General features: G+C 42.0%; 1 protein-coding gene across 1 annotated transcript in view; it reads right to left on the bottom strand.

The window, feature by feature from the left end:
• The window catches only part of LOC126094474 (bumetanide-sensitive sodium-(potassium)-chloride cotransporter-like), a 618436-nt gene that overhangs the window by 229172 nt on the left and 373499 nt on the right, over nucleotides 1-15765 (bottom strand). Inside the window, 1 exon segment of the mRNA XM_049908865.1 lies at nucleotides 2419-2499. Coding sequence (XP_049764822.1) covers nucleotides 2419-2499 — 81 coding nt within the window.

Genomic DNA, 15765 nt, shown 5'->3' with positions numbered 1-15765 from the left:
GCTGAACATCTAAGCAACTATTGCAGACTGAGGAAAGGCACAACTTTTATTCCACAGAGATATTTCCACTAAAAATGATACAGTATTTATTGATTAACCCGCCACATATTAAAACATTTAAATGATACAATACCTGCAACTGAAATTTTATTGGCTGTGTATAAGGCTTTTTAAATGCACAAATCATAAGATAATTTTTGAGAAGCTTTTTCTAAAAGTTTTGTTGTAATGAAGCTACAAGTAATTATTGGTATATTTAATATTTTGCTAATAGATGGTGAGGAGTCAGGTAGCTCCAGTAATAATAATCTGCTTCCTGCAGACAAACCATTACTGGTATATGTAAGGTTTGATGCTGGATCTATGAAAACTATTATATATCTTATTGAAAAAGCATAATAGTCTTACTTACTGATGATGCAAACATTAAAATCAGATACACACAGATGCAGTAGGTGAATTAAAGATAAATGGCATTTTTTTACAATAATAATTGATTCTCTGTAAATGGACTGTCAGTTAACTCAGGAAAAACAGTGTTCATATGGTTCATAATTTAAGATGTATGAAAGAGAATATTCACTGATTCTGTGTATGAATATTCATAAGACTTCGCATCGTAAGTCACATATCATATAAGTTCTTGGCTAGATACGTTTAACTGCTTACACTATGCATGTGATTGTTGAATTTGATGAGGAAAGAATATAAAATGCAAAATAATCTAACTTACTGACATTTAAATATCATACAGAAAAATAATCTGGTAGAAATACTGTACTTAAATGTACGCTTATTATTGCACAAAACACAAAATGAGAATTATAAATGGCACACGTCCTCATAGCTGGTGTAAACAACGATTTAAGATTCTTGGGTCACTAATAATAGCTTCATAATACACTTACATCATAACGGTATTCTGTCCTAAACGATGGTTTATGATTTCAGTGTATTATTAGCTTTCATAAATACAACCCTAGAAATAAATATGATCGGCACTACTTATAACTTCTGGCGTTGGAACAGAAATGTGCAGAGTATGTACCGGTAAGTATCTGATCACTTCTTTTGTGAATTGGAGTTGCTGAATTTATTGGTGATAAGAAGCTTGTATTTCCCGTTGTAAGGCAACATCTGAAATCGACTTTAACTGTTTATCTTTCGTGTTGCTGTTGTCTACTTCTGTTCCTGTGTTATCAGCTGCAGTCTGGAGATTGATGTTTTTCGTCATCAACAGCCTGCTACGCGATTTCCTTCATCTTTGCTCACTAAGAATTTATGAATTCTCTCGTCGTTTGCTGTAAATGCACCTACTTTACACCGTTATTCTGTGTACATGTACGTGTCGAGAAGGCCTCAGCTTGGAAACTATGTATCAGCTATCGACTAAATGGAACAGCAAGATAGATTCTTCTGCCAAATTAGTTATTATTACTGCTACATGATTGAACCAAGATACTAAACCACCCAGTACAGTAGCAACTAATGACCTCAGCCGATCAGCAAAGACGTACGGGTCCTCTCTGCGTAGCTACGTCTGAAAATAACATCAGACGACTACTGTTATCCGGAGCGCTTACTCTTCCCCTTCCTTGTACTGTGATGTTAAATGCGCAATAGATCTCTGTCATTTCTTAATCTGGCATGTGGTCGTAATGACAGCCAATTGCCGCTTGTTTGTGTTTAAGAAAGCAGACGAAACTTCGACGATCCGTCGATGGAGCTAAAGCTATGATTAACATTAGAAATTGGGCGGTTCAGATGAGATCAGCTTTATTTTCCTCTAAATTACGCTAGCATAATACCGTGACCACAGCCGATTTCGCACGCCTTGCTTGTCGAAACTGAAGTAGATTTAGTCTGTGAAACGCTGGCCTCAAACAAACCTGCCTTAATTTAGAGGACTAATGTGAATATGACAGCCGTGTTATTTGTTACACCACTTCGCTTAATACTCCTAATCGCGCAGTGAGATAAGAAACCACGACTTTCCATTGATAAAGAGTAATGATGTACGTCAACCAGAGAATTTGACTGTTTTTCCCAGAAAAATAATTGTTTATTCTCGAACGATGATTCACGCTACAGCGAGGCGTGCGCTCTTCTGGGATTTCCTGGCATTAAAATAGGGTCCCGTACCGGGATTCTTACCTTGACCATTGCCTTCACAAGCTATCCAAGCGCGAATCAAAGTTCCAAGAGTGCAATGTCGAGTCCTATACACATTTTATTTGTCAGAAAGTCAAATTATTATTCTTATGTCTTGTGTTGTACTGGCAAATTACCACAAATTTTAGTAGGACATGCTAAAATTTACAGATGTAAAAATGTCACATCCGGAAACAACGGTAAAATATAGTCTAACATACCCCCACAATAAAAGCTGATTATGAAATATCGTAAGAAAATACTTACAAATACGCCTTCTACCCATCCGAATTTTATGACTTTCCCCTTCTTCTTTTGAAGAGTTTCTTCTTCTTCTTTGATTTCGTTCTGGAAAGAAAGAAAAAAGGATGTAATTCCATATATTTGTAATAGAATTAAAGTCATAATTGTAATACGACCATGTTACTCTTGATTATTTCGGTACCTTTACGTATGTAAGAAATCAAACATTGCAGTCATGGAAATAAATTAATATAATATCAATATTCAAAGAGGAAACAAGGAACAGTACACATTATTTAGAGAACTGTCTATTTTAAAACGAAAAAATTAGGAAATTTTATATGGAATATTTTCAAATTTACTTTTTTCCCGTAATCATTCCATTAAGGTCTTCGAAAATTTAGAAATTCTTAGACTGCACTGCCTTTGAAACACGTTGTTGAAGTGCATGATCAGGATAGTGTCATAAGGTTAGCTTAAGTCAGTTCGGTGATTATGTGGTGATAAGGATCCATTTCTTGACTAACATTCCTGTATGATACACATAATTTCTTTCAGAACAAAGAAAAAGTGTTGTTTTTTTCGCAGTACGGCAGCATATGATAGAACTACTGGTGTGCAGAAAATATTCGCTCTTTGCTCAGTACTTCAGGGGAACTGTTCTTTGACAACATGGAATCTGGAGAATGTTCTCGTTACGAGAGGTACTCAGTATAATGGATTTATAAGACAGAGGAGAGTACTCTTCTCCATTGGAAAGTTACTTGATAATTGCAAGGAAATACCGACCCACTAATACGAGATTTATCCATTCTGTAAGTGCTTGTATGTCCATCTGGTGTGTTAATATATAGAGATATATTGCATCTGAAAAGAACATAACTGTTTTTATTCAAGTTCAGAATTAACGATAAGCTTTTGGTCATCCACATCGATTTTATATATATGCTAGCTGAGTACCCATAGTCGATGAGGTATTCATTTATTTCAAGATTCTATTACCCATCTCTGCTCCCCCCCCTTTCTGTCCATCTCCTCCTCCCTCTCTCTCACCTCCTCCACCCTTACTCTTTGCCCATCTCCTTCTGTCTCCCTGTCTGTCCATCTTCCCTCCCCCCCCGCCCATGTACTTCCCTATCAGCTCTACCTCCCTCGCCCACCCTTTTCATAGCTCCTTCCTCCCTCTTTTCATCTCATTCCCCCTCTCGACTATCTCCTCCTCCTTCTTCTTCTCACTCCTAAGTCCACCTTATCCTCCCCCTTTGTTCATCTCCTCCTACCTCTCTCTCTGTACATCCCTGTCTCATCTGTCTCTCTGTCCTTCACCTCCCCCTTGTCCATCCTCTTCCCCCTTCCGTCTGTCCATCTCTTTCTTACCCCTGTACATATACTTCCCTTTCCTTACTCTGTCCAACTGCCCCTTCACCCTCTGTTCGTCTGCTCCTTCCCTCTTTCCATCTCGTCCTTCACCCTCTGATCAACTCCTCCTCAACCTCCTCTCTAGCCATCTCTTTCTCCCCCCTCTCTCGGTCTGTCTCCTCCTCTTTCTTTTCTCTGTCAATAACCTTCTCTCCTCTCGCTTTCACCATCTCTTCCTCTTCTCTTCCTGTCGTTTCCCCTACCTTCCTCTCTCTGTCCATATCCTTCCCCAGCCCCATCTGTCTCCATATCCTTCTTCTCCCTCACTATTTGTCCATCTCCTCCTCCCCTCTTCCTCTCTATACATTGTCACCACCTCTCCGGCAGAAGGTTTCTGGTTATTACCTTCACAGTATTTCTTTTCTGAGAGTAAATAATTTGTGTACCAAGTTTGGTTGAAATCGATCCTTGGGTTTGGGAGCAACTTTTTACCCACAACTTCGCCTGCGCGTGCACTATTTACATATATTTTACATATATTTAACATATATCACTAATATATTTGAACATGTATTTCACTTGTATCTCTTCGAATTTCGCTTTGCAGTTCCGTTTTCATGTGCTAAATTTTAGGACTTCACGTTTTATGATCTGTGTGTCCTAGACGCACATATTTTAGCAGGTACATTCAGTGTTAAGGGCGAATATAGTCTGCAAAATATGTTTTGAATATAGTTAGTAGTAAAAAAATCAAAACTTACATCATGCCTAATGTGACAGTTTTACTGGATGAACAGCGAAAATGTAGTAAAGTATAAGTTCCTTTCTTTCAGCATTTTGTGTGGGATGTCAACGAAGAAAAGTCTCGTAAACGTTTGAAACTATGCGTAAAGACGGTTGTAAGTCACCAAGTGCTCTCTTTTCAAATACTGAATGAATGTGATCTGGTTACTATGCACGTCGTAAGCTACGCTTCTTTCCCCCACCCCTTATAGATAGGTCGTTCTTTCCAGACAGTAAGTGATATGTAAACCAAGTTTGGCTGAAATTAATCCAGTGCTTTAGGGGCAGATGTGAAACATGCATCCATTTTAAAAATATGCATAGATATATTAGTAAATATCTGGAAGTAGGAGTAACAGTGTGAAACTGAAGGGTACAAAGAAGTTAGGTGAAAGGAAAGCAAATGAAAGACCAAGTTATTGAAGTGTGGAAATATGTAGGGCTAGTGTAAATTGTAATAAGGCTGAGTGGAAAATGATGTCGAAGAAAGTCGGAGAAACACTGCTTACTTAGTACGTACAAGGATTCAGGGTAACTTAAATGGTAATCACTGGAAATGGCGAAGATGTTGTCATCATGAAAAACTAGTTAACAAAGGCTACTTCAAAAAGTGGCACAATGAAACCGTCGCCTTGTGAAAATATAGGGGTAATATTTATGGAAGTTAAAACAGCAACAGGCCACTATTGACTATTTTCTTTTAAAAAACTACAGGCGTTACCGTTGTCTGACTGACAGTTGGGGAACTGACACCCCAACCAACTTATACCACAACTGGAAACAGTTGACATCGTATGGTCAACACTATATGAATTAAGTAAAATAAATGTGAGAGGCCATCTGACTGTGAAACTGTCCGTTTGAACCCATAGCAAGGCAACTCGTTAATAAATAGAGTAACTGATTGATGAGATCTTCTCGGGTTTTCAGCCGGCTCATGTCCTCGGAACGTTTAGACGAGTTTCCTACTCGTCATTTTCAGGCCAATATGTGCAGAAAACTCGTTGAAACCTTGCCACAACACGACACCAAGACTCGACTGGCAACGCGAGAAGATTTTATCAATGAAATTCGCCGAGGAAGCATGCGTTCCCATAGTATAAGTGATGTTTGAAGCTTTTTTGTATGAGTATACTGTAGAAAAAGATAGACGTACGCGATGAGATTTAAGTCGGGTGATCGGGCATGTCAGCCCATGCGGCGAATATCCTCTCGTTCCGAGAGATCCCCCACCTGCTCATCGCGATGCAGGCGCACATTCAAATGGTTCCAATGGCTCTGAGCACTATGGGTCTTAACATCTGAGGTCATCAGTCCCCTAGACCTTAGAACTACTTAAACCTAACTAACCTGAGGACATCACACACATCCATGCCCAAGGCAGGATTCGAACCTGCGACCGTATCAGCAGCGTGGTTCCGGACTGAAGCGCCTAGAACCGCTCGTCCACAGCGGCCGGCCCAGGCGCACATTGTCATCCATAAAAATTAAAGGATAGGCCATCACATGGTAAGAAGTAGGAACGCGTAACACTCCCAGGAACACTGTCGAACATGATCGTTTTGGTTGTCCAGGTGTTACGGTGTGCAGAGGCATTACATTGCGTGGGCATTCTGGCCTCCAGATCCTTGAACACGGTGCGCTCACCACTCAACGCTACTGTCACAGAGTACTCGTCACCCATGTGCTTGTCTTCAGGGATGCATTTGGCCCTAACTTCATTTTTAGGGATGACAACGCCTGACTGCATCGACTGCTCAGGTGGAGGAGCTCTTGAAACGAAGGAAAAAAATTGGAAATTTGTGGTAAGGTTCTACGGGACCAAATTGCTGAGGTCATCCGTCCCTAAGCTTACACACTATTTAATCTAACTTAAACTAACTTACGCTAAGGACGACACACACACACACTCACGCCCGAAGGAGGACTCGAACCTCCGACGGGGTGAGCCGCGCGGACCGTGACAAGACGCTTGAGACCGCGCGGCTACCCCGCGCGGCAACCGTTCAAATGTGTGTTCCTAAGGGATCAAACTGCTGAAGCTATCGGTCCCTAGAGCTACACACTACTTAAACTAACTTATGCTAAGAACATCACACACACCCATGCCCGAGGGAGGGCTCGAACCTCCGGCGGGAGGGGCCGCGCAATCAGTGAAATGCTGCCTCAAACCGCACGGCCACTCCGCGAGGCGGAACGAGAGGATATTTGGCGGATGGACTGGCCAGCTAGTTCCCTTGACTTTAGTACCATCGATCACGTGTGGTGTGCGTTGACGAGACGTATTCTAGCACGTTCATATGCACCAACGACTATCCAGTAGTTGTCAGTCTCGCTGGTAGAGGAATGAAAAACTTTACGATAAGAACGCCCCAGCAAACTTGTGGCCAGCATGGAGCATGGGCGCACGTTGCAGAGCATGCATTACCGTCCGTTGTGATCGCACACCCTATAAAAACCATGTCCCGCGTTTTATAATGTTCTGGAGACCATCATGAATCGCGGTGAATTCATTGTAGTTATTGTCTTTGAACAAAAGTATCATTTATGTTCGTCTTATTACGTATTTATTTTAGTTACCTTCTGTACGATACTGTAGTACTTCTTTCTATGTATGGTCCAAGTTTCATCAGTCTCTGTTATTTTGCAGTGACACGTTACTAGCGTACATGTGTATAACATATACACTGGTGCCCAAAATTAAAGCAACAAATAGCAATTTCCCAGTCCTGTGTCTAAATCACGATATAATCATACAAACTGTCAACAAATGTCGTTACGATCGTGTTCTGCACGGAAGATGGCATTCAGATCAACGGACAAGCACGCTAACAATGACTCTGAGGCACCTATCAAGCGGGGTAGTGTCTGCAGGGTAATCCCGCATCAACAGTCGCTGCGTACACAGATACAGACGGTGCAATATGGCGCAGAGAAGACGCCTACAGACTCTTTGCCGTGGAGGGCCGTAGGAAGAATGGAAGCAGGAGAGTCGCAGACTGATGTGGCCCGATGGCTTAATGTGAACCGTTCTGTTGTTTCTCGGATGAGGCGTTAGTTTATAGTGACCGAAACTATATCCCGGAGACCAGGACAGGGCTGACCACGTGTGACATCAGAAAGGGTGGACAGTTATTTAGCTGTAAGGGCGCGACGGTATCGCCTTAGTACTGCACTGCAACTGGCATCTGACCTTGCAGCATTTGGACATCTTGTATCGAGCACACGGTGTACAGAAGGTTTCAGCAGGGTGGCTTTCATTGCTGGAGACGTGCTCTCTGTTTACCCCTGGCGTGTCTTCACAGAAGGGATCATCTAGAGTGGAGCCATCAATATGCCACCTTGGACGGTCGAACAGAGGACCAATTTTCTTTTCACAGATGCGTCCCGATGGGGTCTGGAAAGAGATTCTCGACCTACTCGCATCTGGAGGGCATGTGGAACACAATTTCGGTACCCAAACATTGCGGAAAGAGACCGATATCGAGGAAGATCCCTAATGATATGGGCAGCGACACCTCTTCATGAAATTTCCCAGGTGAATCAGCAACATTTAACTGCTGTCACGTACCGTGAGGAGATCTTGGGACATCACTCGCGACAGTTACGAGGTACTTCGCACTGATGAACGATAATACTCGACCTCATAGAGCACCTTTTTTTGTTTCGTTTTTTTTTTTTTCACGCATGGCGTGGCCTGTTCGCTCTCCCGATTTGAATCCCACGAAGCATGTCTACGCACTGGGGTGATGGGTTGCATCTGTCAACCTCTCTCCAAGACTTGTGAGCAGTTCTGCAGGAAGAATGGGAGTTATTGCCTCAACGTGAGATGATGACGTAATTCACAGCATGTCCCGTCGTTGTCAAGCCTATATTGGTGCCAGAGGTGGTGACATCCCATACTGAGCACATTAACCAGTTGCCAGGGTGTATGTGCCAATCGGTGAAGTTGGGGAAAAAACGAACATTTTTGTCTACCGTTATGCATGTTGCTGTTGATTACGTTCTCTAATCTTTACATTGTTTCTACTTTACTAATCACCTGTTTATACTGTTTTGTGGCAAAATAAACGAAATCTCGCAAAATTTCCGTTTCTGCTTTAATTTTGGCATAAACAAATCGTAGCTCATCCAAAATAATAAATAGGCAATTCGTTAGCTACGAAAATAAGCAAGAATCACAACTGAATCAGATACCACATTACAGTGCACTTTAACAAATCTGACTAAAATTGACAAGAATCAGCTTACACTCCGCTGCAGAGTGAAAATGTCATTCTGGAAAAATTGACAATATCGAAATATTACCGTGGCACATCTGGATGAAGTGTCGAGGGTCTGGTTCTAATAAGTACGACCCAGTATAAAACGATTACGTTCGCGAAGTCGCTCTGTGATTGCTGAAATGTTGATATTAACACAACGATATACAGTAGAAGGGTATGCGTTTGTAAGTGTGGCCGGAGGTGAAAGCATATTGACCGTAAAAATCTTCAAGTACATCAAGACTGGAGCTTCAAAATTACTGAAATTTAGTCGCTACGGTTCATCTGGCTGTCATGGCTAGATCTCACTACGTATGTTGATTTACAGGTGGCGGCTGAAGTGGCTACAACCTGCATTGCAGCTAAGTGTGACTCAGACTGCAGTTCTTCCAAGTCCTCAGCTCATCTGCTCGAAAAGGCACTCAACTGCTCGGCTCCTGGCTAGTAGTGATGGCTGGCGAAGACGCCAGGGGATGAAACCAAAGTGATTTTGTTCTATGTACTTCCGAAGTGGAACACTCAGGTTTGTGTGTTTTGGTTCTTTACGTCATTTCAATTGTCTGTGCTACGGATTCCGGGCGCAGACCAGTAAAAAGATGCCTTACAAGACGCTGGCCCTCTCTCTGACTCTGATTTTAGGCGGTTAACCAGTTAAGTGTTACCTAACATTTGGTGCCGAAGAATAGTGTTCTGCTCTCTCTGTATTTTTCTGTGACCAGTGAGGTGAATCCTTAACAGCACAGCCGTATTTCTCTATTACTAGTTTATTTACGTTAGCCAGTCCTGATAGATCGTACATTGTTTTAAACATTCTGTTTTTCCAATGCCTGGGCCCTGGTGGCATCTACACACACAAAGGTGGTTTGGCTATGGGAACCAAAGGCGGTTTTCTTTGCGGCGAGATCAATTTACGAAATTTCAATCACCAACTTTCCTTCCGAATGTGAAATTATTTTGTTGACACCCACCTACGCAGTGAGAAATGATCATCATAATGAAATAAGAGAAATCAGAGCTCTAACCCAAAGATTTAGGTGTTCCTTTTTCCCACGCGCTATTCGAGAGTAGAATGGTAGAGAAGTAGTATGAAAATGGTTCGATGAACCCTCTGCCAGGCACTTAAGTGTGAATTGCAGAGTAACCATGTAGATGTAGAGGTAGATGTAGATCAAATTCTACCTACAGAAGAGCAGCCTAGAACAGAGGATTTAGGAAGATTCTTCATTTTGTCTTACCGTTCTTATCTGCTTCAACATTCTAACGGAGCCCATATAATAAAAATAATTAAATTAAATGAAAAATAAATAAATCCTATTCTACGTGCGTAGTTATCAAGCCCCATTCCTCATTTCCTTGTTTTTAGGATGTACATGGATTCTTAAAAGATTGGCGCACTGCCTGTAGGATTTTGTTACCTTCCATTGCTCGTAGCGGACTGGAAGGTGAGTATATGACAATGACAGCCACTCGTCCTAAAGGAAGGGAGGAAAGAAGATTAGGGTTTAAAATCCCGTCGACATCAACGCCATTAGAGCTCGGATAGTTTCAAGAGTGTGGAAGGAAATTGGCCGTGCCCTTTCCAAAGTAACCATCTCGGCGTATCACGGAAAATCGAAATGAGGATGGTCGGCCGCGGATATGAACAATCGTCCTTCCGGATGCGAGACCAGTGTACCAACCACTGCGCCACTTCGTTCGGTAACCACTCGTCGTGGCGATACGCCACGTAAAAATTTCCACCGAAGATCCCTCCACAAAAGTCAACAGGTAGTACGTGAACAAGTGGCCACGTAAGCCTTAATAATTTTGTCTTAAAATCTCATTTATTAAAGTTTGTACAAAGTCGATTACCAGGTCTTTGTGATACGAGCACACATAGCATACGAGTATAATGTCCAATAATCCGTGTAAACCTGTTATTTTTAGCAAATGGGGACCATGGCTAAACTAGTTACGGATGCTATTCGATATTAACGTTAGTTCCTTCTTCGCCCTCTAAATCGACAACTGTTGCTGGTGATCATCTATAACTACTAAGCGACGTTCCGGAATCCAGTGTCAGTTTAGCTTCCAGGGTTGACAAAAATTTGATTTTCAATATTTCGCGTAATTATTGACTGAATTTAAAAAAAAAATGGTGCAAATGGCTCTGAGCACTATGGGACTTAACTTCTAAGGTCATCAGTCCTCTAGAACTTAGAACTACTTAAACCTAACTAACCTAAGGACATCACACACATCCATGCCCGAGGCAGGATTCGAACCTGCGACCGTAGCGGCCACGCGGTTCCAGACTGTAGCGCCTTTAACCGCTTGGCCACACCGGCCGGCACCGAATTTAAAAATTTAAAATTCTGTCGTAATTTATCCATTAAGATAAGTATTACGATTAGAAACAATGTGTGTATGTCTCGAGGCAGCGTAACTAATGGCTAGCAAATACCCGATGTTACTTAATTCAGTATTAGAAAATGAGTGCAGTTAGCGAGTTCCAACAAACTTTACGCATAATTTCAAACCTTGACGAATCTTTTTCTCGCCGACAGGCCTCACAAATTTTATCTCTTACTACATTTTCCCCGTTCACATAGTAAAACTTCAGCAGCAGGCATGACGTTTTAATTTATTACTGTTTTACTTTCTACTCTATAGTATCTGTAGTATCCACTGAATGTAATTGGAACGTTATATCATTGTGCGATACATAGTGCAAGAGATATGACGTCAGAAACTTTGAGATGAGTGAAAAACTTGCATTTGCTTAAAATGGATTGCGAATTACACAGATTATATTCATCATTTTCTTCGTAGTGAGAGAACTTAGAGACCTCCAACAAACTTTAAACATCTTTTCTTACCCTTTCGAAACGTTTTCTGGCTTACATGCTTTTTACATGTTTAACTTCAAATTGTCGTCGGCTGCAACACGGCGAGAATTCGTAAAGTATTCTTTCATAGACTGAGCATTTCAGCTTAACTTATATATGTTTCTGATTACTGAACAGACCAACCCTGACGTAAAATATGCGTCCACATAACTCATACTGAGTGGTTGCAGGAGGGAGGGGTTGTATTGACGGAGCTTTCTTGCTTGCCGCCAGGCCTATTTACGTCTGTGGCGTAATCCTTCAAACAAGTTGACAGCGGTGGACGTTGTGCTCCTCCATAGTTAGCGGTCATGTTCGTATATTTATAGCAGTCGTCTTCATGATATATTTCAGCTGGTCCTTAAAGCGCTTGAGAGACGTTCTATGAGGTCTACTGCCAGAGCAGAGTTCACCACAAGGGATTTGGCGAGAATACCTGGTATCTCTCATGCGATGAGCACGGCCTAATCCAAAGCATTGAAAGCTAATGAGATATCGTGGTTGTCTCACTGCTGTTAGATGCGCTTTCTCGAGAACCGCAGTGTTGGTCATATGGTTCTCCCACTTAATTTTCATGATGTGCCTCATTTTTTGTCGGTGGAACCGCTCGATTTTTTGATATCACGGCGACAGTTTCCAAGTTTCACAGCCGAACAGGAGCTTGGAAATCATAACATCTCTGTACACCATGAGTTTGGTATGCAGCTTTAGGTCGTTATTCATGAAGACTCTGTGCATTAAAGGCCCGAATGTTGCATGTCCAGCCCCAATTCTTTTATCAACATCTTGTTCGCAGGTACACTGTTTAGGCAAGTTGTCTCCAAGTTATGGAAACTGTTCAGTCTGATCCAGTGTTGTGTCCAAGACGGAGATATCGAACTCAGGGAGAGTTAATGCTGGGTCGGATTGTGCGCGTACCTTCGCATTAATCGTAAGACTAAACTGATACATGCATTTTAAAGTAGTGTTAGAGCAGGAGAAGCTGCATCATCGGCGTGCTGTAGTTCTGCTACCCGGGTGACCTGGGTATGTCTTTGCGAAGTAAATCTTACCAGAAGTTTTGGTGTAACACGGATCAAAACGAAACTTAATCTAGACGCCTCGATTGTTTTCAGATGATTCACACAATATGGCAGACATATACAGTGCAAAGAGTGCTGGAGCAAGCACGCTGCCTTGTTTCGAAATCTGAGTCGTTGGGAGTTAATCCGAGGCAGAGTTACCACTGAGAACCTGCCCAGACTAGCAGTCATAAAGATCTTGGTTGCTAATGAGTTTCCCGTGCTGTATGGGCGTGGCCGAAGAAACTTCAGTCCAGAGCTGCGCTGGACACGTCAGGAACCGAAAAGCTTCTTCAACCGCAGCCATACAGCCCGGAAGACTCATCAGCAACTCTGACATCCACTCGTGAAAACCTTCATAATACGAAATATTTAATGTATTAACTCATTTGCATAGAAATCTGACGTTTGTTTTATACACGGGAGGTCGATAAAGGAATCGGGGGCTAACTGGCAAGCTGCTGTTCAAAATTTGTTTGTGCTGAGTCCTCGCTCAGACGCCCGGATAAAGCGGCGGCAGTGGCGGTGCGTCCCCGGCACGGAGCCACCGTCCAGTCCATCCCGGCGGCCGGCCGCGCTTGGCACGCGGAGCAGTTGGCGGCGTGGAGCAGGTCGCGGCGGCAGCCAGGAAGAGCCCAATGAGCGACCAGTGGAGTGGGTCGCTGCCAGTGATTGGACGCGAATCCGCGCCTGCTCCGCCGTCTCCTCTCCGTGCCAAACTCCCTGCCCTCGCGTAGCCGCCGTACAAAACTGCACTCTTCTGCCCTCCCGCTTACCCGCAAGAGGACACGTGAAACGTTGGGTCAAGCGCTACCACAGTCTAATAAGGGATTCACCAAATTACTAGACCATGAGGGCCACGTATCAAGTGTGGGCGGATACACATTTTTCCAGAAATTAAAGAAGACTATTATAACGTAATTTGTTGTTGCTTGACACGAACACACTATTCAGTGGAAGCCTCTTTATTTCTACTGAGTACACTTAGATAACATTCAATCAGAATTTTTAAAATCATTGCTGGAAGTGGCAACAATACGACCATGTAGAATATATGAGTCTGGCGACATACCATCAGACTTTCGGAAGAACATCAGCCACACAATTATGAAGATTACAAGAGCTGACCCTCACAATTCCTAAGATTTCATCAGCTGACAAGTGCGAGAATTATTGTACAATCAGGGTAACAGCCCTAGCATCAAAGTTGGTGACAAGAGTGATATACAGAAGAATGGAAACGAAAATTAAGGACATGTTAGATGACGATCAGTCTGGCTGTAGTCATCGTAAAGGCACCAGAGTGGCAGTTCTGACATTGCGGTTGATATTGGAAGCAAGTCCAAAGAAAAATCAAGACACTTTCATAGGATTTTTCGATCAAGAAAAAGCGCTCGACAGTGTAAAATCGTGCAAGATGTTCGAAATTCTTAGGAAATTAAAGTAAGCTATAGAGAAAGACGGGTAATGTACAATATGTACAAGAAGCAAGAGGAAGAATAATTTATTTTTTTTTGATTTTGAGGTCCGCCAGTTACGCAAAACACCGTTTTTCCCGGTACCCAAACATGTTTCGGCACCACTGTGCCATCGTCAGTGGGTTTTCGTTTTTATTTATTCTGCAATGTCAACATTTTTGTTACATGATTATAAAATTATGTGCATTTTTAGTTCAAACAACAGATCGTTTCTTTTTGTAAATACCTTTACATTTGGTGAGCATGTAAAGGTATTTACAAAAAGAAACGATCTGTTGTTTGAACTAAAAATGCACATAATTTTATCATCATGTAACAAAAATGTTCACATTGCAGAATAAATAAAAACGAAAACCCAATGATGATGGCACAGTGGTGCCGAAACATGTTTGGGTACTGAGAAAAACGGTGTTTTGCGTAACTGGCGGACCTCAAATCCCAAAAATTTTAAGTGCAAACACGGCCAATACAAGAAGCTGCAAATCAAAAGATGGGAAGAATAAAACTGAAAGACCAACAACGAGGTGTTGGATGTAGTCTTCCGCCCGTACTGTTCAATCTACACATCGAAGAAGCAATGTCGGAAATAAAAGAAAGGTTCAAGAGTGGAATAAAAATGAAATGTAGAAGGATATTAACGATAAGATTCGCTGGTAATGTCTGTGTCCTTAGTGAAACTGACGAATGAATAAAGACGAAACTAGTGAAAAGTAGAAGAAATGAGAACATTGAGAAACTTAGCATAAGGATTGATGATCACGAAGTAGGTGAAATTGAGGCATTCTGCTAACTAGGCAGCAAAATAACGCATGACGGACGGCGTGAGGAGGAAATAAAAAGCACACCAGCGCTAGCAAGACGGTCTACTAGTATCAAACATAGGCATTAATTTGAGGAAAAAATTTCTGACGATGTACATTTGGAGCATAGCATTATATGATAGTGAAACAGGGACGGTGAGAACCCAGAATAAAAGAGAATCGGAGCATTGCTACAGAAAAATGTTGAAAGTTGGTTGGACTGATAAGTAGGGAATGAGGAGGTTCTCTGTAGAATCGGCGAGAGAAGGAATGTATGGAAAACAATGACAAGAAGAAAGGACAGGACGGAAGGACATCTGTTAAGACATCACGGAATGTAGATTCCAGAAAAAAAAATGTTTGTTCACTCCTGTACGCAATTCCAAATACAGATAACAATTCAAATGCAATGTCTTTGATCTTGGGATCTTTTCTTCTGGAAGAAACTTGAAAAACTGAACTAGGCGTCAGTTATTCAAACTTGTCGTCCATTTTGTCATCAGCTTGCAGATCAAAGGTATACATCCACTTCATAAAAAAGGGGCTCTGGAAAATTTGGATCTCGTTGGAATAAGCGTCTAAATCTGAGGACTTCTCTTCAGAATTCCAACAAATTCCATTGTAAATAAGAGTGGAAAACTTGAACCACGCTCGCCGTTCAACGACCGACAGTTCGTGAAGTGTGAGAAAATTTTCTGTTTGACGCTATGTTCAAGAAGTATCAGTTCCCCCCTGGAAGTTTTAACATGCGTAGAGGT

Source organism: Schistocerca cancellata, chromosome 8 (genome assembly GCF_023864275.1).
Source record: "Schistocerca cancellata isolate TAMUIC-IGC-003103 chromosome 8, iqSchCanc2.1, whole genome shotgun sequence".
NCBI classification, from domain to species: Eukaryota; Metazoa; Arthropoda; class Insecta; order Orthoptera; family Acrididae; genus Schistocerca; species Schistocerca cancellata.
This window is presented reverse-complemented; position numbering and strand designations above follow the sequence as displayed.